General features: G+C 39.6%; 1 protein-coding gene across 1 annotated transcript in view; it reads right to left on the bottom strand.

The window, feature by feature from the left end:
• UNC13C (unc-13 homolog C) overlaps positions 1-21978 on the bottom strand; it is a gene marked incomplete at both ends in the record, with an annotated part of 518328 nt that overhangs the window by 317603 nt on the left and 178747 nt on the right. The window contains 2 exons of the mRNA XM_079768690.1: positions 7662-7733; positions 11670-11748. Coding sequence (XP_079624816.1) covers positions 7662-7733; positions 11670-11748 — 151 coding nt within the window. The remainder of the gene's footprint in view (positions 1-7661; positions 7734-11669; positions 11749-21978) is intronic.

Raw genomic sequence — 21978 nt, 5'->3', positions numbered from 1 at the left:
CCATTTTTTGATTTGGTTGTTTATTTTCCTTTTGTTAAGTTGTATTAGTTCCCTGTAAATGTTGGAGTTTAAACCCTTATCGGTGATAACATTGGCAAATATGTTCTCCCATGCAGTGGGCTTTCTTTTTGTTTTGTTGATGGTTTCTTTTTTCTGTCAGAATATTTGTAAGAAGAGAGTTCTTACAATATTCTGACAGAGGCCATGGAAGAGCAGGAATAGGGGTTAGGATATTGTACAAGAAAGAGAGGGAAGGGGATAACTATCTGCTTTAGAGAGAACTCATTCTACTGTTCTTTTGTGTGACCAAGCAAAACCAGTCAGTTAGCCATGGAAATTTGTGTGGTGCAAACAGTTAATAATAACTAATATTTACTACATGTTTATGTATTAAAAATTGTTGAAGGGCATTCTATTTGTTATCTTATTTTATCCCCCCCCCAACAATGGCTCTAGAAATATAAGTACATTCATTTTACATATTGGAAAACTTATCTGGCAACATGGCAGACTAAGTTAATATAGCCTACTTGAGAAGTATTGGTAAAAAGATTTAATATGTAAAAGAGTCAAAAAGAAATAGATTCCCCAGATACCTGGAATAAAAAATAAAAAAAAAGGAACTTAATGTCAGAATTACAAAAGTTGTTTCTGTGGAAACCCAAGAGATGTGTTTGCAACTCAGTTAAAACACATGAGCTGGGAACTTGGGGTTTCCAGACCAATTCCAGACATGATATTTAGACTTGCCTTCCTCCTCATGTGGACAGAGAGGGTAGAAATGGGAGCCTAATCATTTTCAGGTCTTTATTTATGGTGTGTGTTTTTCAGAACAGAATTATTAACTATTTTATTTCTAAATCTTAATTGTTGAAAGTATTACAGATTTCCCCTTTTTCTCCCATTGACTCCTTATAGCCCACCCCCGCCCCCTTCCCCAGGCCTTCACCACCCTATTATCTGTGTCCATGGCTTATGCATGCAAGTTCTTTGGTTAATCTCTTCCCATCTACCCAACCACCCCGGCCTACCCTCTGAGATTCAACAGTCTTTTCCATGCTTCTATGTCTCTGGACCTATTTTGTTCAACAGTTTATTTTTTTCATTAGATTTTAAATTTTGAGAAGTAAAGTATGCTTATTAAACATTTAAGAAATATATTCACTATATTAAAAATAGTATAGATAATCCATTTGATGGAGAAGTGGGAAAATAAAGAAAACTCAATCTATACAAAGGAAGATTGGAAAAGAGATAAAGAAAAAAGAGACAGTAAATTTTTTAAAAGAAATAGCACAAAGCACAAATATAAGTATAAACTAACTGAATTTATCTGTAAAAAGATAACTTCTCAAATTGAATTTTAAAATTAAGCTGTGTGTTTATGAGATACACATATAGCATTAAGATATTTAAAAAGGGGCTAGAAAATGTATCAAGAAAATACTGACCTAATCAATCTAGTGTAGCTGTATTAATATCATATAGACTATAATTAAAGGAAAAAGCATCTAAAAGATAAGCTTGTTAGCAAAACTGAATGAAACAGTTTATTAGTAGTATAGAACTCCCAAAATTAATGTACCCAACAAGAAAGGCTCATATGGGATATCTACAAAATTGATTATGTAATAAGCCATAAAACAATTCTCAATTAAATACTAAAGACTGAGTATACAGTCCATGTCCTCTGAACACAATCCAGTAATGAAAATTAAACCCATATGACTTATCTTTGAAGGATAAAAAAATTTTCTACATAATTGATGAGCCAAAATACTAATCAGTGGATCATTTATGAAAATAATCATGTGACAATAGTAGAAGCATTATATATACAACTTGTATGATGTAACTAAAATGAACTGAAAGGAAAATGAATAACTTTAAATGCATATGTTCGTAAAGAAAAAAAGGAAATTATGTTAAAATAGACAAGTGTGGTAAGAAATAGACATAAAAGCCAAAATCAGTTTGGCTCAGTGGATAGAGCGTCGGTCTGCGGACTCAAGGGTCCCAGGTTCGATTCCGGTCAAGGGCATGTACCTTGGTTGCGGGCACATCCCCAGTGGGGGGTGTGCAGGAGGCAGCTGATCGATGTTTCTCTCTCATCGATGTTTCTAACTCTCTATCCCTCTATCTTCCTCTCTGTAAAAAATCAATAAAATATATTTTTTTTAAAAAAGAAATAGACATAAAATATTTAAGGCAGGAATAAGAAAGAAAATGAAGAAGAAACACACAGGATGAAAATATTCTCTTTCCAAAACTGAGCCATGGATGCCTAAGTGTATGTATTATTGTTACTTATTTCCTTCACTTAATTTGTGAATATTCTCTGTACGTATGCAATAGTTGATAATGAAAATTAATAAACTACATATCCAAGTTAATAAGTTACAAAAGTAGCATCAGAATGAATACAAAGAATATAGAGGATGATTCTAAACATTACAAGAACAGAAATAAACAAAATAGATAGCAAAGAAACACTTTGGAGTCAATAAAACAAATGCCAGATACATCTCTTACAGTACTGATTTTATAAAAGATAGAAAGTATAAAAATGAGAAGATAAAAACAGCACTAGCGTTTCTATATCATAATATGATTATTTGGATAATTTGGTGGTATTAAATTAGAACATTTAGGGAAAAAAGGACAACTTTCTGGGAAAAATTGACTCAAGAAGAAATGTTTTTTAAAAATGGATAGGATTATTATATTAAATAAATTGATTCGGTTGTCAAATAGCTATCCTAAGAAAATAAAGATGGTTTAAGTAGCAAGTTTTGCCAGTCTTTCAAGTTATAGCAGCATTTATTTCATGCAAACCATCGCAGAGAAGTGACAAAAAGGAAATTTCCCAACTTGCTTTATGAAGCTGATTTATTATTGATGCCCAAATACACAGTAATCAAAGGCCATTGGAACATAGATGCAAAAATCTTATATAATTCACAAACATATGAGAAAATCAAGGTCAAGAGAGTTTCTGTGACTTGCTCAAGTTTCCATAGCTAATGGTGTAGTGGCCCAACATCTATCTCAAGCCAATGCCTGCGCTCTTTGGAAGAAGGACAAAAGCAGAACCAATAGCAACACTTGCAGATGAGATGGTGTTTAAATTTGGTGTCATTACTGCTGGTTTCCAACTCAGTACTCCTTGGAATCGGACCCTCAGCTGCCAAGTGACAGGGAAACATTGAACTTAGCATATATCCTGGATACCTCAACACAAGTCCCTGCCCTGCTTCCCTGACTGCCACCTGCTCTGCCTGGCAAGGCATTTTTTAATTCTCATAAATTGTGAGATAAGTATTATCACCTTCATTTTAAGGATGAGGTGAACAAGTCTCAGGGAGACAAGGAGCACTGATAAGAAACAAGCTTTCAGAGGTATTAAGAGGTGGAGCTGAGGTTGTAATTCAGGCCCATTTCACTTCAACACTTGTCCATGTGGCTTGAAAGGGCCCCTGTTCCAGAGCACCCGTGTTTATGTGAGCCTACAACATCTGGATTGACCCCAGAGCAGACAGGTGTTCTCACCGGTTTCAACCCTCCATGTTATCTCTCTAGTATCATGCTAGGAATATGGCCCAGGTCTGATCTCCTGATTAGTCCCATACCTAGCTCTTCTAAGTCCTTTTACTGGCCCTGAATCCCGTTACTGGAAGAAGGACCCACAGTCTCCTAGACCAGTGGTCGGCAAACTGCGGCTCATGAGCCACATGCGGCTCTTTGGCCCCTTGAGTGTGGCTCTTCCACAAAATACCACGTGCGGGTGCACACGTACAGTGCGATTGAAACTTCGTGGCCCATGCGCAGAAGTCGGTTTTCGGATCTCAAAAGAAATTTCAGTCGTTGTACTGTTGATATTTGGCTCTGTTGACTAATGAATTTGCTGACCACTGTCCTAGACAAACCAACCCTTACTTAGAATGGAAAACCCTGGAAGCATGCCAATAGACCAGACTCCTAAACAGGGTCCTAAACCCAGATAGAAAAAACAGGGTTCTAGAATTCTTTTTAGGCTTGGTAAATTGTATTCCTCACTCTGCTTGAGTTTCTATAACTCCGGCCTGCTAGAAGCTTCCATCATGACTTGCAACAACAGTCTAAAACATAGTATCTCACCTCCCTTACCCCTATCCTATCTAATAAAGAGGGAATATGCTAATTGACCATCAAGCCCTCATAAAGATAGCGGTGCCAATAAGGAGGGAATATGCTAATTGACTGCCACACATCAAAGATGGTGGTGCCCACAGCCACAAGATGGCAGTGCCCAGTCCCCTCAGCCCCACCGGAGTCTCCTAGTCCTTTCAACCCCACCAGGGGGGGGTGGCAGGCGTGTGGTTCGGCCAGATCCGCTCCTCAGTCCCCCAGCCGCCAGGGCCGGCCCAAGGTGCAGGAAAGCCTCAGATGGCGGCTGCCCAACCACCCAGGGCCACCCGAGGGTCAGGTAACCAGGGCCGGCCGAGGCTTGCACTGCTGGCAGTGGCAGCAGCAGAGGTGTGATGGGGGTGTCGCCTTCCCCTGATCACCTGGTCAACTCCCGCCCCTGAGGACTCCTGGACTAAAGAGGGGGCAGGCTTGGCTTGGCTGAGGGATCCCCCCTCCAGTGCATGAATTTCCAAGCACTGGGCCTCTAGTGTGTGTGTGTGTGTGTGTGTGTGTGTGTGTATATATATATATATATATATATATATATATATATACACACAATTTTATTGTTCAATTACAGTTTGCATTGACTATTATTTTGTATTAGTTTCAAGTGTACAGCATAGTGGTTAGAAAATCATATACTTCACAAAGTGATTCCCCCAATAGTTCCAATACCCACTTGCACCACACATAGTTATTACAATATTATTGACGATATTCCCTAGCTGTACTTTACATCCCTGTGACTATTTTGTAACCACCAATCTGTACTTGTCAATCACATCACCTTTTTCATCCATTCCCCCAACCCCTGTCCCCTCTGGCAACCACCAGTCTGTTCTCTGCCAGCTCTCCTCCTCCTATATTAAAGCCTCATGATAGCAGGGATTTTAGCTGAGTTGTTCACTGCCTTATTTCCAGTATCTGAAACAATGCTTGACACATAGTAGTCAATTAGTATTTCTTTAATTTTGAATGGATCTACTTTGATTGTCCCACTGTTGAGCCCACACTGAGGAAACACGCTGAGAGCAAGGACAAAGCTAGGTAGCCTAGTACCAGGCAGATTACTGTTGCTGTATATGGATACTAGATTGCTATCCATTTTTGCATTATTAAGCCAGATGGACATGTTTAGAGACCTTACTCCATGTGCCCTGATCAGGAATCAAACTGTGACCTCCACTCTACCACTGTACCACACTGGCTGGGCTCTTCTTATGTTCTTATAGCAATGAGTATTTGTACTTCACACCAATTACCATATTTTAAAATATAAAAAAGGAATAGTGTAGGAATCTACACTAATAAAAGAGTAAGGTGCACATTGACCGTACCTTCACGATGCCCACCAGCCAATCAGGAGTAAGTATGAAAATTGACCCAACAAAGATGGAGGGCTAATTTGTATACTCAGGCACTCAGTGACCAGGAGTGGGGCATGACTCTTGCATCGTCGCCATGGTGACGATGCAGGCATTCCGCACCGCCCCAGCCACTCCGGGCCTCTGGCCAGCGTGGGAAGGCAGAAAGGCAGCTCCAGGCAGGAGCAAAAACGCAGCTCTGGCTGGAGCGAAGGCGGTGCCAGCAGCCAGGGGAAGGAAGGTCCATTCTTGCACAAATCTTCGTGCATCGGACCTCTAGTATATCAATAAAAATCCTTGACCTTGATTATTTCCTCAAAAGCAAAAAACTAGACACTCAGCAAGCAATATGGGGCTTTATCATACAGAGGATGTATACATTCTCTTAAATCCAAATTATATTCAAAATATTAGATGGTGTCCCAGGATCCTGGGAAAGCAGCCATCGTATTTCAATTCCCTGGCACATTAGAAAATGTTTGAACTTGCCATTACACTCAGATATTCAAATAAACATGTATTGTTTTGCTGATGTAATTGAGATTGGGGAGTTTGCTGATAAGACCTAGGAAATTTGGGCTTTTGAAAGATGACAATGACAAGAAGAGAATGAAAAACAAATAATAATGTTTACAGTAAATATCAAGGGTATAGAAATTTATAACAAGTAATGTTTTTGCCAACAAAATTCTATAAGAATGACAAAATCACTAACATTGAGAGAGGTAGAGTATATTAATTTCCATACGAAAGGGGCACAGATACATTGTCTTGAGTGAAAGCCTCAGCGGTGTCTGTGCAGGATGGAGCTACATTTCACAACATCCACTGCACGTGAGAATCACCTGAGAGTTTTCAAAACTATGCAGGCTACACCTGAAGCCAATTAAATCAGAATCACTGGGAATGAGACCCAGACAGTGGTAGGTGTGTTTTAAAGCTCCCCCCAGTGAATCTGAGGAGCCAAATTAAGAATCCCTGACCTAGATATTTGCAGCTTACTTGTATCTTCTTTCATTCAGCAAGAATTACAAAGCTTCTACCTCATGCCAGACTGTGTACTAAGCAACACAAATGAAAATATTTAACAACAAACAAAATATTATGTTACCCTCAGGGATATCAGTCTAAAAGTAAGGATTATGCAAGTTGATTATACAAATAATAAAATTAAGTGTAATAAGAAAAATAATAAAGAGAGCCACCTGTATTTATTGTTTACTATATCTTAGGCTACGCTGGGTGTTAAACGTAGATCCACTCGATTAATCCTCTTATTGTCACCTCACTATACAGATGAAAGAACTCAGGTTTACAGCAGTTACATAACTTGCCAGATACAAAAATGATCTCATTTTTGGTTCTTATAAGTGTATTTCTAATAGCACATGATCTCACTCATCTAGGGGAAATAATGAACAACATAGACTGATGAACAAGAACAGACCAAGAAACAAGGAGGCATGGATCAGACTGTCGGGCCTCAGAAGGAGGGTAGGGAAGGGTGGGGGTAAAGGGGAGAGATCAACCAAAGGACTTGTGTGCAAGCATATGAGCCTAACCAGCGGTTAAGGACAACAGGGGGGTGGGGGCATGTGTGGGGAGGAGTGTGGGATGGAAATGGGGGGATGAGGACAAATATGTGATAGCTTAATCAATAAAGAAATTTAAAAAAAATGATAATTTAATGGAAGATCTGGGAGTCACCCCAAATAGCCCCCACTCTTAAGTATACTACCTTATGGAGGTAGTAATTAAATGCTTTTTAGAAAAAAGGAAACTAATAGCTCATCCAGAAGGTGTTTTGAAAAGCCTCATAAATTGGGCAAAATTTGAACTATGTAAAATTTTAACAGGATTTTTTTCAGAAGGAGAATAAACACTAAATTGTGTTAGGATGGAATCACATATCTAAAGATGGGACATTTTATGCATAGTTGAGCAATAAAGGATAATTTGTAGGATAGTGAAGCTGAGGCCCAGGGGAAATTTGTTTTAGGGTCAGACTCTTCCCATACTACCAGTTATTCCTATTGTACTGGAACAAACACTACAAATGACTGCATCAAACAGGATGGTTTTCCCACCAGACTACGATGGATACATAGCAATGGACTTTGCACCTACCAGTTCCTCATTGTTTAGTGATGTCCTAATCACCATAGCCAGGGAGAGTCCAGATTTCCGGGCAGCCAATGTCTAAAACAGACACAATTATGAATTATTGGTACATGAGGTGACTGTTCAGCAGAATGTAAAAATGTAAGAATATAAACTACTAGAAGCCCGGTGCACGAAATTCGTGCACGGCGGGGGCTTGTCCCTCAGCCCAGCCTGTACCCTCTCCAATCTGGGACTCCTGGAGGGATGTCGGACTGCCCGTTTAGGCCCGATCCCGTTCGACTGCCCGTTTAGGCCCGATCCCAACAGGATCGGGCCTAAACGGGCAGTCGGACATCCCTCTCACAATCCAGGACTGCTGGCTCCCAACTGCTTGCCAGCCTGCCTTCCTGATTGCCCTTAACCGCTTCTGCCTGCCAGCCTGATCACCCCCTAACCACTCCGCTGCCAGCCTGGTTGATGCTTAACTGCTCCCCTGCCAGCCTGTTTGCCCCCAGCTTCTCTCCTCTGCTGGCCTGGTCACCCCTAACTGCCCTCCCCTGCAGGGTTGATCACCTCCAACTGCCCTCCCTTGCAGGCCGGGTGCCTCCTAACTGCCCTCTCCTGCTGGCCATCTTGTATCCACATGAGGGCAGGATCTTTTACCACATGGGAGCAGCTATATTGTGTGTTGCAGTGATGATCAATCTGCATAGTACTCTTTTATTAGATAGGATAGAGGCCTGGTGCACGGGTGGGGGCCAGCTGGTTTGCCCTGAAGGGTGTCCAGGATCAGGGTGGGGGTTCCCTTGTGGTGTGGGGCGGCCTGAGCGAGGGGCCTGTGGTGGTTTGCAGGCCGGCCATGCCCCCTGGCAACGCAAGCGGAGGCCCTGGTATCTGGAATTTATTTTCCTTCTACAATTGAAACTTTGTAGCCTGGAGCGGAGCCAAGCCTGCTGCTCCCTCCGGGGCGGCAGCCATTTTCTGTGGCAGTTAATTCACCTTCTACAATTGAAACTTTGTAGCCTTAAGCGGGTGAGCCCGGCCAGGGTGTGCGGAAAGCTTTGCTTCCCCTGTTGCCGCTGGCAACCCTGGCCTGCTCTCTCAAGCTCCATTCTGCCGCCATTTGTTTCAATTTGTTTACCTTCTATAACTGAAACTTTGTAGCTTGAGTGGAGGCTTAGGCCTGCAACGGCTATGGAAAGCTTGGCTTCCTCTGTTACCTGGGAAACCTTGCTCTCTGTGGCTGTAGCCATCTTGGATTGGGGTTAATTTGCATACTCGCCCTGATTGGCTGGTGGGCATGGCTTGGCTGGTGGGCGTGGCTTATGTAGCAGAGTGATGGTTAATTTGCATATTACCATTTTATTAGAGAGGATTGTTCATGTTTTGGTCAATAAGGACCTGCCATTTTCAGTAGCCAGCCAATTCATCTAGAATGAGGAATCATACAATATTAAAGCTGAAAGAGTCCCCTTAGATCATCAAACCCAACTCCTACATTTTATAGATGAGAACATTGAGGTCCAGTAAGGCAGGGTAATCAGCTATGGTTTCCAGGCTAGAAGAGACTTTTAGAATTTTTCTTCCCAAGGTGGTCATGAGCACATCCTATCTAATAAAAAGGGAATATGCTAATTGACTGCCACACCCTCACAAAGATGGCAGTGCCCACAGCCAATAAGGAGGGAATATGCTAATTGACTACCACACCCTCAAAGATGGTGGTACCCACAGCCACAAGATGGTGGCACCCAGTCCCCTCAGCCCTGCTGGGGCGGCAGGCGCGCGGCATAGCTGGGCCTGCCCCCAGGCAGGTCTGGCCACTCCATATGCCTTCCTCCGGAGTCCCCCAGTCCCCTCAGCCTCCCAGCAGACCAGGGCCAGCCCGAGGCACAGGCAAACCTCGGATTGTGGCTGCCCAGCCACCCAGGGCCACTCAAGGCTCAGATAACCAGGGCCGGCTGAGGCTTGCACTGCTGGCAGTGGCGGCAGCAGAGGTGTGATGGGGGTGTTGCCTTCCCCTGATAGGTCGGGTCACGTCCTGCAGAGGGAGGCCAGAAGCAGCAGCAGCAAGGGGGTGATTGGGGTGGTGCCTTCCCCTGATCGGCCGGTCGCCTCCCACAGAGGGAGGCCAGACTGCAGCTTCTTAAGCCATCAGTAGGACGTTTCCTGAGGGCTCCTGGACTGTGAGAGGAGGCAGGCCAGGCTGAGGGAGCCCTCCCCGCAGTGCACAAATTTTCATGCACCGGGCCTCTAGTATATAGATAATAAACTCAACAGTACTATAAGAAACTTTGGAAATCAGAAGTTCTATATGGGAATATTAGATCTGGTCTCCCATTAGAAGCTACAGGAAATCATAGTAGAATAATGCATCTGGTCATAAATACATCTCTTTGTAGCTACAAAGACAGACACCCAGATCAAGTTCAACACAACCCTAAGTGAGGGAAGAGTCACTCTCCTCCCATCTCCACTGCTACTGTGTAAACCTATTAGAGCCTACATCCAAGGGTTTATCCAAGATTATCATCCATTACTGACACCTACTGTCCCTAAAATAATGCTTTACCCTATTTTAGTCAGTACCTGTTTACATAAGTTGGTCTGTCTTTCACAATTGAACTAGATGTTAAATTCTTGGAGAACCCAAACATATTATTTTTGTATGTCTCTATTTTCCTAACTTGTCCACTTTTATTCCATGAATAAGTGTATTGTACATTTGAGAAAATTGGCAATTAGTAATTAAATAAATAAATAATCACTTACCATGGCCTAAAGATTCCACGTGTCAGAGAAAACAAAATATAAATAATTAGACATAAGAAAGGTGAGAAAAGAGTATAATGATGTTAAATAAACCTAAAACTTTAAAATAACATCCCCACTACAATGGCAGGATTCTGAGCTAATAGGACAGACATAGATAGCATGCTTTTCAGAAAAAGATCTTTCCAGTCATGATTGTATCTTTCTACTTTAAAACTAAAGTGATGGCTTTCAGATGAAGGTTTTCATAGTAAAATTAAAAATTACTGATATCACCATGGCTGGTGTGGCTCAGTTGGTTGAACATCATCCTGTACACTGAAAGGTCATTGGTTCATACCCAGGTTGTGGGTTTGATCCCCTGTTGGAGCACATGTGGGGAGGCAATGGATTGATGTTTTGCTCTCATATTGATCTTTCTCTTTCTCTCTCTTCCTTTACTTTCCTCTCTCTCTCTCAAATCAATAAAGCATGTCCTTGGGTGAAGATTAAAAATAAGTTACTGATACAAGGAAATTTTGGTTTCTCTGAGATAAAATATATTTTTATGTCAAAAACTATTAAGAACATGCCTCCAGAAAAAAATGTGAAGACATTGTGGATATCAGAAAACATTCTTTGTTATGCTGATGGGCTATTTGTTTTCATAATCTAATACAGAACATTATTAATTCTTTGCATCTCTAGATGTTCCCCAGTATATCTCATTATAGGAGAGCTTGAGTTACTCAGAGTTATATTCAGGGCTAATGAATGTTATAATGACTTGGGAGCCATGGTTTTCTTTAGGCAGTGGAATAGTTTATTAATTTGGATAGACTTGATATTAACAGAATATAATAAAAATGATTAATATTATCTGCTTGCTTTGTAAGTGTTAAAGTCTACTGAGTTAAGGTGAATAAATTCAAATCAAGCCTTGAACAGCAAATTAAACTTGTGGTCATTCATAACATGGAACACATCCAAGCCAGTTTCAGCAGCTTGCTTGACATGTTGTGTGACTTCTTTTTGCTCAGTTATAAGGTCATTTTAACTCCATTTGTAATTTCAACTAATATCTAGAGCTGTCAAAAGGTTAGAGTTATTTTCTTCACCTAATAGATTTTAAAGAAATAATAAATATAACACTTGCTAGAATTCAGCTTCTATTCTATGAAATATTCATAGGTCAGTTATTTAATGAGAAGGACAATGTGACATCTAATAAAGACAAAGAGAATACATGCAATCAAAGAGAATTCAACAGGAGTGACTTACCACATCTCGTACAATAGGCAAAGTTTTTTTCCTTCGGAGATCTGGCATACTGTCAATACCATAAAGTCCCCACCCAGCCCTGATGGAGGGAAAAAGAAATTATTTCAATGAGCAATTGACTTCCTAGAAGAAATATTTCAGTGTTCATAATAAAAAAACTGTGAAAAAGATTAATTAGAGCCCTGGTCGGTTAGTTGGAACATTGCTGTCTACACTGAAAGGTGGTGGATTCTATTTACGGTCAGGACACATACCAGGATGTGGGTTTGATCTCCAGTTGGGGCACATATAGGAGGCAACAGATTGATGTTTCTCTCTCTCCCTTCTTCTCTCTAAAATGAATAAACTACAACCTTTCCAAAGAGAGGAGAGACTCTAGCTACCACACATAGTGATTATTTCTCTTTTTGGATAGTTTCATACATTGAAACTTCAAAATATATACAGCCTGTTTTGATGCACTGTTTTATTTTCAGTATCACAGGTAGGATAATAAAAATTGTTAGGTGTATGGATCTTTGTACCAAACCATTTGGTGCAAGTTTGGTCTGCTTGCAATGGTAAACACACACACACACACACACACACACACACAAAATAAAATATATATTATATATATAATAAAAATACCATGGTATATATGTGTGTGCTTAATTTTCACAGATTAAACTGAAAAGTGGCACCTCAAGGATATACATTGAAAAAATTAGTGATTACGCTAATACAAGAATTTCTACTTATCATAATTTATCCACAGATAAAATGCACAGATTAAAATAATTTGTTATACAAGAATGTTCACTGCAATTTTTTGTAATAGCAACCATAGCTATACAACCTACATATTCAGCAATGGTATATTGATTAAATGAGTTATTGTATGTTATACAATGGGACGAGCCCAATAATTAAGGTGAATGAAATAAATCTTTGTGTTTATATAAAAAAATACTCATAGTATATTATGTAAAAAAAAAACACACTACAATTCTGCATGTTAGTAAACTTAGTATGATCCCATGCGTGTGTTTATATAGACATAGAAAATATGTAGAGCAATATTCATCAAATTGATAACTACAGTTACCTCTGTAGAGTGAAATCAATGAGAGAAAATGAGAAGACTCTTACTATGTTATAAATTTGGTTATGGTCAGTGTTTTTATAATAAGCATATGCAACTTTTGCAATTTAAAATATATTAATAGTTATGCTTATTAAAATGAGTTTAATACATTGAATTTAATTTTTATTCTATTAAAACTAGTTTTTTTATGCAACCAAAATGGTGCTAAAATACAGATGATAGCTTCTCTTTATGCTCACCTAACATATAAAATTTTGCTAACCTCCACTTTAGAGTCAGCCTTTTTTAAAATTGATTTCAGAGAAAGGAAGAAAGGAGAGAGAAATAGAAACATCAATGATGAGAGAGACTCATTTAGCTACTCCTGCACACACCCATTGGGGATTGAGCCCACAACCCGGGCATGTGCCCTGACCAGGAATCTAATGGTGACTTACTGGTTCATGGGTCGACATTCAACCAGAGAGCAACACTGGCCAGGCTAGAGTCAGCCTTTTCACTAGGAAAAACACAATTCATAACTCTGGTTGTTAGCTGGGCAGCTCTGCCATTGGAACAGGCTACCACAACATTTTACAGTCCAGTTTTCCACTGACACAGAGATGGCCTCTTTGCTCGTGCTGCTTGGCTTAATGAAGGGAGACCTTTGTCTCATTGGATTTTTCTTAGTAGCCATGGTCTTAACTTCAATATTCGAGTTGTATCAATCATTAGCTTGTTGATCTTAGACAATTTATTAAATCCATCATACAACCCTTGTAAAATATTAATAAAAGAAAAATATCAATAAAGATAAAAGGGTAATAAGTAGTAATAATGCCATAACATAAATGCTTGAAAACAAGGATCAAATGTGGTGATAAATATAAAATATTAAAACCACTTTCCATGAGTAAGATGGATGTCAATGATGAACAAATTATGCTTAAGGTCAGACACTCCAACTAAGAGTTCCCTTTAATTTAGATCATGGAGTACAGGAAAAGAATATTGTGTGGCAGAGATTATGGAAAAGGAAAGAAAAAAGAGAATGAAAGGAGAAAATGTAGACTGGAAAACAGTGTGCGTGGTTGGAGGAGGTGACATTTAAGATACTGCCCAACATGGATCCTATGAGAAAGGACTTAATATAGTTTCCATCATTGCCAGAATAATGCCAATTAACATTCTCTAGCACACATGCTATAATGGTCACGTGACAGCCAAAGGTCAAGAATTGGCGTAACAAAAGAGAATCATTGGCAGCATGCTCTTATGAACTGCAAGAAACTGCAGAGTGGAGCAGAGAAATAGTAGTGAATTTTTATTTTGTCTTCTCAACACCCATCCTCAGAAAATGAGCCAATCTCTCTATGAGCGTAACTTCTTGCTTCCCTCCTAACCTCTCTCCACATTCTTCCCCTCTCCTTGCCAGTTCAAGTTTGACCCTCCCACATTCCAAATATTAAATAAAAGGGGAAAGGATTATTGAGGGGGTTTTTGTTCACAGAAAGAAAGGATTTTTCCAGTATTATTTGCTCTAATTTAAGGCTCCGGTTCCAGTTTCTACTTTTTCCCCTCTGTGAACAGAAATAATAATGGCATAAAGTAGGCATTAATAAATGTATTTCTACAACATTACTTGGAAATCATACTAACTGCCCTCAAGTGTTTTGAAATGTTTTGACTCCTAAATAATGTGAATTTAATAACTATGTAAAGAAACAATGAATTGTGATAATGGTTGAGAAAGTGATTTATACACTGCAGAGTGTTATAAGGGTTGTGCATTTTCTTTCCATCAATAATGATTTATTTTCTTTATGTTTTCTTCTCATGGAACTTCATTCAAATTCACAAGTACACTAAGAATCTTGAGCAACTCTGTAGACTCACAAATTCAGGGATCAGTTGAACCTATACTTTGTAATTTGTAAAATTGCAATGCAGTAAAAGGAGTTCTCTTAACTTTCCAGTAACTATAAAAGTGTTCTCTATCAGGTTGTGTTTTCCTATAATTTTACATTTTCATCATTCCTATGAGAACTTAATATAAACATATACTTTCATGGGCTTATCCATCAAGTAATAAGCTTTTATTTCAACCTTGAGTCCTAAAAAAAAAAAAATAGCCTGCCCTTCTCATGAGTAGAGAGGAGCTTGGTAAATACTGCAAAGTTCCACAAAACGTAAAATATATGTGTAATATTTATCAAGAGACTCCATAACCAGGAGAGGTCTGGGACAGATTAAATAACAAAACATGGTGAAGACTGAAAATGTCAGTAGATAAATAAACCATTGACTTTCCAGGCAAGAGTTAAAGTTCAGGGATATATATCCCGGAACTTAAATCTAGAAGAAATTAGACAAACTGGTGAGAAGGTGAGGAATCATTCACACAGGCAATAGCAGACAAGTAACTCTGATGGTAAGATCTGATTCTCTGAAAGCTGTTTGATTTCATCCCTTTGTGGTAGAGCTGATTGGATTAGGCTGTTCCTAACTGTAGCCAGCAAACTAGCCAAGCCTAGCTAATATTTATGTGATGCTTACCAGGAACCACATATAATGTTAGCAATTATATAATCTTTACATGTATTACCTCATTTAATTCTCAAAAATCCAGTGAGATATAAATACAATTATTTCTCTCAAATTTTAAATGAGGAAATGGAAGCATAGAATAGTTTAGAATCATCCCCAAGGTAATTATATAACTGAGAGACCAGTGGCAGGATTTGAACCTAAGCTCTTTGGCTTACCATACCCTACTATTGACAGGATTGGATTAGTCCATATCTATAACAATAAAATGAGTTGAAGCTTGCAATTAATCCCATTTTACTTTTAATGAAAATAGAGTTAAGCAATTTACCCAGGCTTAAAACTACATGGCAAAGTTTAATTTCCATTGAACCCAGAGCTGGTTGCTCAAGAGTTAGATTCCAGCCAAACGCATGTACCTCTCTCTGTTGCAGGCTCAATCCCCGGCCCTGGTCAGTGTGTGTGGGAGGCAACCAATCGATGTGTCTCTCTCACATCCATGTTTATCTTTCCCTCTCTCCCTCCCTCCCTCCCTCCCTCCCTCCCTCCCTCCCTCCCTCCCTCTCTCTAAAAATCAATAGAAAAATATCCTCCAGTGAGGATTAATAAAAAGAAAAAGAAATTAATTTCCATTGCAAGACTGTCTTAACTCAAAACTCATGTGCTTTTTAAAAAAGTGATCTCATAGTGGTTTATCTTATTTATTTTTAAACTTTATCTGTATTGTTGAACATATTACAGATGTCCCTTCCTTCCCCTCCCATATCTTAATAACTATAACAAAACTGTTAGGAGGAAATAAGAAGACTGTTCCAATTCATCTATAAGTAATTATTTGAAAAATTTGCAACTTATTTCCAAAATAGTATTATCATTGGAAAATAGTCCCAATCCTTCCCAAATAGTTCTTCTCCAGCCATTAAGAGGTACTCCTTAAGAAAAAAAGAGTCTTTTAGACTACAGGGGTGCACATGGGATAAAAGAGACAAGAGATCTACATATCTAGAAAGTCAATGATCACATAAAATTGGTACTATGGCTAAATTAAGTGAGATGTATTCTAATTCAACATTTGTCCTATTACACAGTCTTAATATTTTTTATTGCTTATTTCTCAGTTCTTTGCATATTTATATTAAAAGATGTTTACTACTTTAATGAAATCTGAGATAAAAGTACATTGCTATATGTCTTGACTCAGGTTCGGTTATAGAACATACATAATACAAATGATCTAAAGGACATATATTCTGTACTTTTCAAGATATCTGCTATCTAGATAGAGGAGGTACAAGTTGATTTTACTAAGTATATTAATTATTATTTTCATCTAAAATTGATCTGGCAATATACTGAATGTACATAGATTGGAAGAGAATTCTCAGAAGGCAGCAGGAGAGTATTGTATGAAAGCTATCAAGCAGATTTTCCAAAGGTAGATCTTTCTGATTATGGGACAAAGGTGGGCTATTTCCACAAGTGGATGGTTGATGGTTAGTCATATTCTTAGACCAGCTAATTTTCATTAGAAATCAGAATTGGCAGACACTGTTTATATCCAAGGGAGTTTTTAAATTAATTGAAGACTATAGGCCTAAAAGAAAACAAATCACCAGTGCTTCTGTTTATTTCAGTGTCTCCAAGACAATTATTGGGCAGGACTATGTAACTAACCTTTTTTTTAAGCATTGTGGAACATTAAGGCAAAGAAAAAGATTAATAATAAATCCCTCTAAATCCCTCTCCTATAATCCTTCAGCTGTGTTCTCTTTCAGACTTTTAAAAATAACTCTGTATTTATTTAGTTACTTAACGGTAAACATAAAATACTCTATTTTGCTTTTTTTTTTTTTGCTTATCATTATATAATTTACATACATTTTTAAAACATTTTCATTGTTGAAAGTATTACTTATGTTCCTTTTTTACCCCCATTGAACTGCCCCTGCCCATCGCCCTGCCCCAGGCCTTCATCAACCTATTGTCCCTGTCCATGGTTATACATACAAGTCCTTTGATTGATCTCTGCCCACTCACCCATCTTCCCCTGCCTTCCCTCTGAGAACATTTTAATTTTCCTGATGCAAAACAGTAATAAAATTCAAAGCATAAAGCTCCTCCCCAGTACTAATCACTCCAAACTTCTCCATCTTTTATATACTTTACTTAATCGTTTTACTGCTGAACATTAAGTTATATTATTTAGGATATTTTCTTTTCCTCTTTTTTCACCTTTTTAATTTATATTATTGTCAACAATGAATACCTACATACCTAAATATTATTTAATTCCATATTTCATCACAATGAAGACATCATCTGTTGTAGCCTATAGCTATACCATTATGAAAAAACTCAAATTAAACTCTTGATACCATGCTTTCTTAGTACTTAGAATTTAATTCTTATGATTAAGTTCCCTCTTAAATTGACTTCATCTATGACACAAATTTCCGTTATATATCAATCATACTTTCTATATATAAAAAGGAAATATAAACAAAATAGTTATTTCTTAAACTTCTCATCCTGAGTCCAACTTTTTAGAATTTGCTCTTCAACCCAGAATGGTCAATGCTCAAAAGGAGAGGGTAGAATCATGGCTCCTACCTCAAAGGTGGACTTTTCAGCACTGCATGGGTTAAAAAGTAAATGTTTCTGGCAAGAGGATATCCTACTTTTTGGTTGAACTGGGGCAGAAAAGTCAGAGCAGCTCTTCTAAGTCTTTTGCCATCATCCCTGTGAAAGCGCATTCTGTTTGTTTACATGTTTGTCTCCACTAGAATATGTTTCAAAAAAAAGAAGAAATCTTACTTATCTCTACTTTCCTAGAGCCAACTCTAGCATGAAGCAGTGAAGAATGAAAAGTAGAGGTAAGATTAGACATTTAAAGAAGTCATGGTCTTGTTGTGTTTTTTTGTTTTGTTTTGTTTTTTGAAGATTGTAATCTTTAAAATAATAACGGGAAAGAGAAAGACAGAAGCCTGAAGACCAGGGAGAAAGTCAAGGACCTCCCACTAAAGTGGTTTTAATAGGCAAAGACTTAGTCACTGGAAGAAGATGAGTCCTAGTTACTAGTCAAAGTCAGTGTTTTATAACCCTTTTTAATCTCAGTTATCTCATACTAGGAGCCCGTTGCATGAAGTTTCGTGCAATAGACTTTTCCTTCACCTGGCTGCCGGCACCAGTTATCCGCCAGCAGCAGTTTTCCTCTGGCCACCCGCTGATCAGAGCGCTTCCTGCCAGCACGATCGGCCACCCTGAGAGGAACTCCGATCGGGAGGCGCTCCGATCGGGCGGGTGGCCAGAGGAAAACTGCTGCTGGCGGAAAACTGGTGCCAGCAGCCACGCAATCGGCCACCCCGAGTTCCGCCACCAGCGTCTTCCGCAGCGCCGGCCTAAGCAGCGCCGGCCGTTTAAGCCGGCGGGAGGAGCGGGGGTCAGGGACTCATGAGTCCCCGCTCCCCGCTCCTACTGCCAGCCAATCGGCCACCCTGAGTCCCGCCCCCCGCGCCTCCAGCCGGCCCAATCGTGGGCGTAGCGGAGTGATGGTAATTTGCATATTACCATTTTATTAGGTATGATGATAGAAATAGAAAAATTACCTTCCTTGCAGTATTGTTGGGAGCATTGAATGGGATAATATATGTAAGTAGATTATAAACGATTGGTAGCAATTATTTTGTAATAAACTTGTTTAGACAGGAACATTTTTGAAATTGACCCACTGCTGTCCCAGGGTTACTCACATTTCTCAATATAAAGAAAAGATTAGTAACAGAGTCACTGGCAGACATGAATATGTAGATAACTATCTACTTAAAGAATTAAAGAAAGAGAAGGGAAGAAAGCCAAAGTTGAGATTGCATCCTCTGTTGTATTCTGAGTTCTATTAACTGTTCTGACTCAGCTCTGGTCTAGACTCCTCTCTTCTGATCCCATTTGGTTAGCACTTCAGCCCTGATACTGTATCTTGGCTAAGCTTGTTATTACTTGCCTAATTCTTATCTACAGTCCTGGTCCCAGTTATTTCACTTAATGTCCAACAAGGGTCTCATAGATGCCCAATCCAGTTTATTTTTTTCTGTTAACTCTAATCTCTGAAAACCAGTACTTTTATACTCTCAAATAATTTCCAAGCCCTGTTGCAAAGAGTAATAAAATTCAAAGCATAAAATTCCTCCCAAGTACTAATCATTCCAGAATCTTCCATCTTTGCTTTATTACCTCCTGGATTCTCTTAACTGTGGCCATTAACTGGTAAGCTTGTTTTTATAAGAGACGGCATATAGTCCTCTAAACTACCCGTGGTAACCTCATTAGATGGACCTACATTAGAGATCAACACGCCACCCCCTGATAAAACCACTACAGCCATATTTTCTCTTGCCTTGGAGTGATCACTAGTTCCTTCATTGAACATGAGATGAAATAATTTGCTTGAGTTAGAGTACATGGTTGTATGAAAAATATGTAAAATTATGGAGAATGGGACAATACCATTCATGTCTGAGAGGCAAGAAGAAAATAACTCTTAAATAGAGTACAGCATATTCATATGTTCTGATTCTTGTGCATTCTGGGCATCTATACTAATAATAGACGAGGGCCGTCATGACCAGACGGATGACCGGTCCAGGCGGGAGCTCCATGCAGGCGCACTGGGCCCACTGCCAGGCATGGGAAAGTGGAGTCTGGGCTGGAGCTCCGTGCCGGCAAACTGGGCCTACTGCCACACGTGGGAAAGCAGAGTCTGAGCGGGCGCAGCCCGAGTGCATGTGGCCGGGCAGTCTCAGGTGCCATGAAGATGGACGGACCGCGCTGGAAGGCACTGGAGGGCTGCGTGGAGGGCCGCAGAGGTACAGAATTGTTAGGGCAGTGGCCCATGGGGTCAGCGAGGTTGAGGGTGCCAGGTAGGCCCCAGGTCCTCAGGTGCCACCAGGGCAGCATGGCCATCCAGAGTGGGAGAAAAAGCCCTTCTTTCCGTAAGAATGCGGATGGTTTAAACGTGCATAGAGAAACTGCAGTGGTACTGACATGGCTATGTCAGTTCCCTGAGCTGCCTGTCGGTGCCTGACTGCAGGCTTCACTGTGGGGTGTAGGCCTGGACATGGGCTAGGACGTGGCCTTGGCATCCAGACTCACCCCCGGCATCGTCTCAGTGTCACAAAGTCACAACTAAACCGGCAGTCGGACATCCCCTGAGGGGTCCCAGATTGGAGAGGGTGCAGGCTGGGCTGAGGGACACACACACACCCCGTGCACGAATTTCATGCACTGGGCCACTAGTGTATTAATAAAATAGTGAGCTGGCATATTGAATTGCCCATTATTTTGATATAATTTCCTTTCTCTTTCTCTGTCTTGCTTTCACTCTCTTACTCTTTCTCTAGTCCATGCAGTAAACCTGTACCTGAAGTGACTCCACTGAGGTAGGCAAAGAGCATGTTTGTTCTGCTGAGTGCCTGGAACACACTGGGGATCAAGAATAGTTTTGGTCCCCACTGTGTTTCAGGCAGAATCTAATGAACGAAAGAAACAAAAAAAAAATTGATCCAGAGACATGGAAGCATGCAACAGACTGAAGATTCTCAGAGGGAGAGGCGGGGAGGGGAGATATTAACCAAAGAATTTCTATGCATGTACATATAACCCAAGAATACAGACAATAGTGCAGTGAAGGCCCTAGAGGGCAAGGGAGGAGAGGAAGGAGTCAATGGAGGAAAAGGGAGCCATATGTAATACTTTCAACCATGAAGACAAATTTTTAAAAAATAATAGTTTTTAAATGTTCTTGACTATTTCCACAAACCTATTAGCACTTTTAAGACAAGAGATCCATTTTAGAACCAATTTTTAGAACTAAAATTTTGCCTGCAATTTTTTTGGCTGTTTCCTTTTAATTTATCTGTTTTTTATACTATCACCACTTTCCCAGTTGTAGGGGACTTAAAATCCTTAATAAGAATGAATCCTGGTTGTAAAACTCAAGCAACCTGAGAAATTACATATTCCAACATTCTTATATTTTAGGAATGTGGAAACTGAGCAGCAAATGCTTGTCCAAGATTATTGGCGGCAACCTAGAAATACTCAAGGCTCACTGCAGTCTTTTTCTTCTTTGCTTCTAATATCCAAGAGGTAACAGGCCTTTTCACATCCTAACTCATTTGCATATTTCTTTATATTTGGATCATCACAATTTTGTTGTGGGTTTTATTGTGTTATGCCTGAAATGCTTTTCATTGATTTTCTAATTACCAATTTCCCTCTCTCCAGTGTATGTCACCTTCCGTTAGCCTGAACAACACCGCTGCGTCCTTCTTTCTATAGGTATGTAGCCACGACACCAACATGATGAACGCGATGTTTTAAGAATACCAGTCTGGCAGTGCTACTCATGATGGATCAGAGGACAAATAAATGAGAAAAAGAGATGGTCTAAAAATTTGTTGAAATCATCCTGATTCTGTAATGGATTCCTTAATTCGGGTCTTGACTGAGGTGGTTTCACCACTTTCTTTTTCGACCCCTTCATTCTACTTTATGAACTCTGGTAGAATTCCCAATTCAAACCGCTATAATATTTTACAGAGTAAATGACCTCGTGTCAGAGAGAGCCTTTGTAGTCTACTAAATTACTTTCTCCTTTCCTAGGCATTTGACCTCCTAACACTCCACAACACTCCTGAACAC

Source organism: Cnephaeus nilssonii (genome assembly GCF_951640355.1).
Source record: "Cnephaeus nilssonii genome assembly, chromosome: 4".
In the NCBI taxonomy this organism is placed as follows: domain Eukaryota; kingdom Metazoa; phylum Chordata; class Mammalia; order Chiroptera; family Vespertilionidae; genus Cnephaeus; species Cnephaeus nilssonii.
This window is presented reverse-complemented; position numbering and strand designations above follow the sequence as displayed.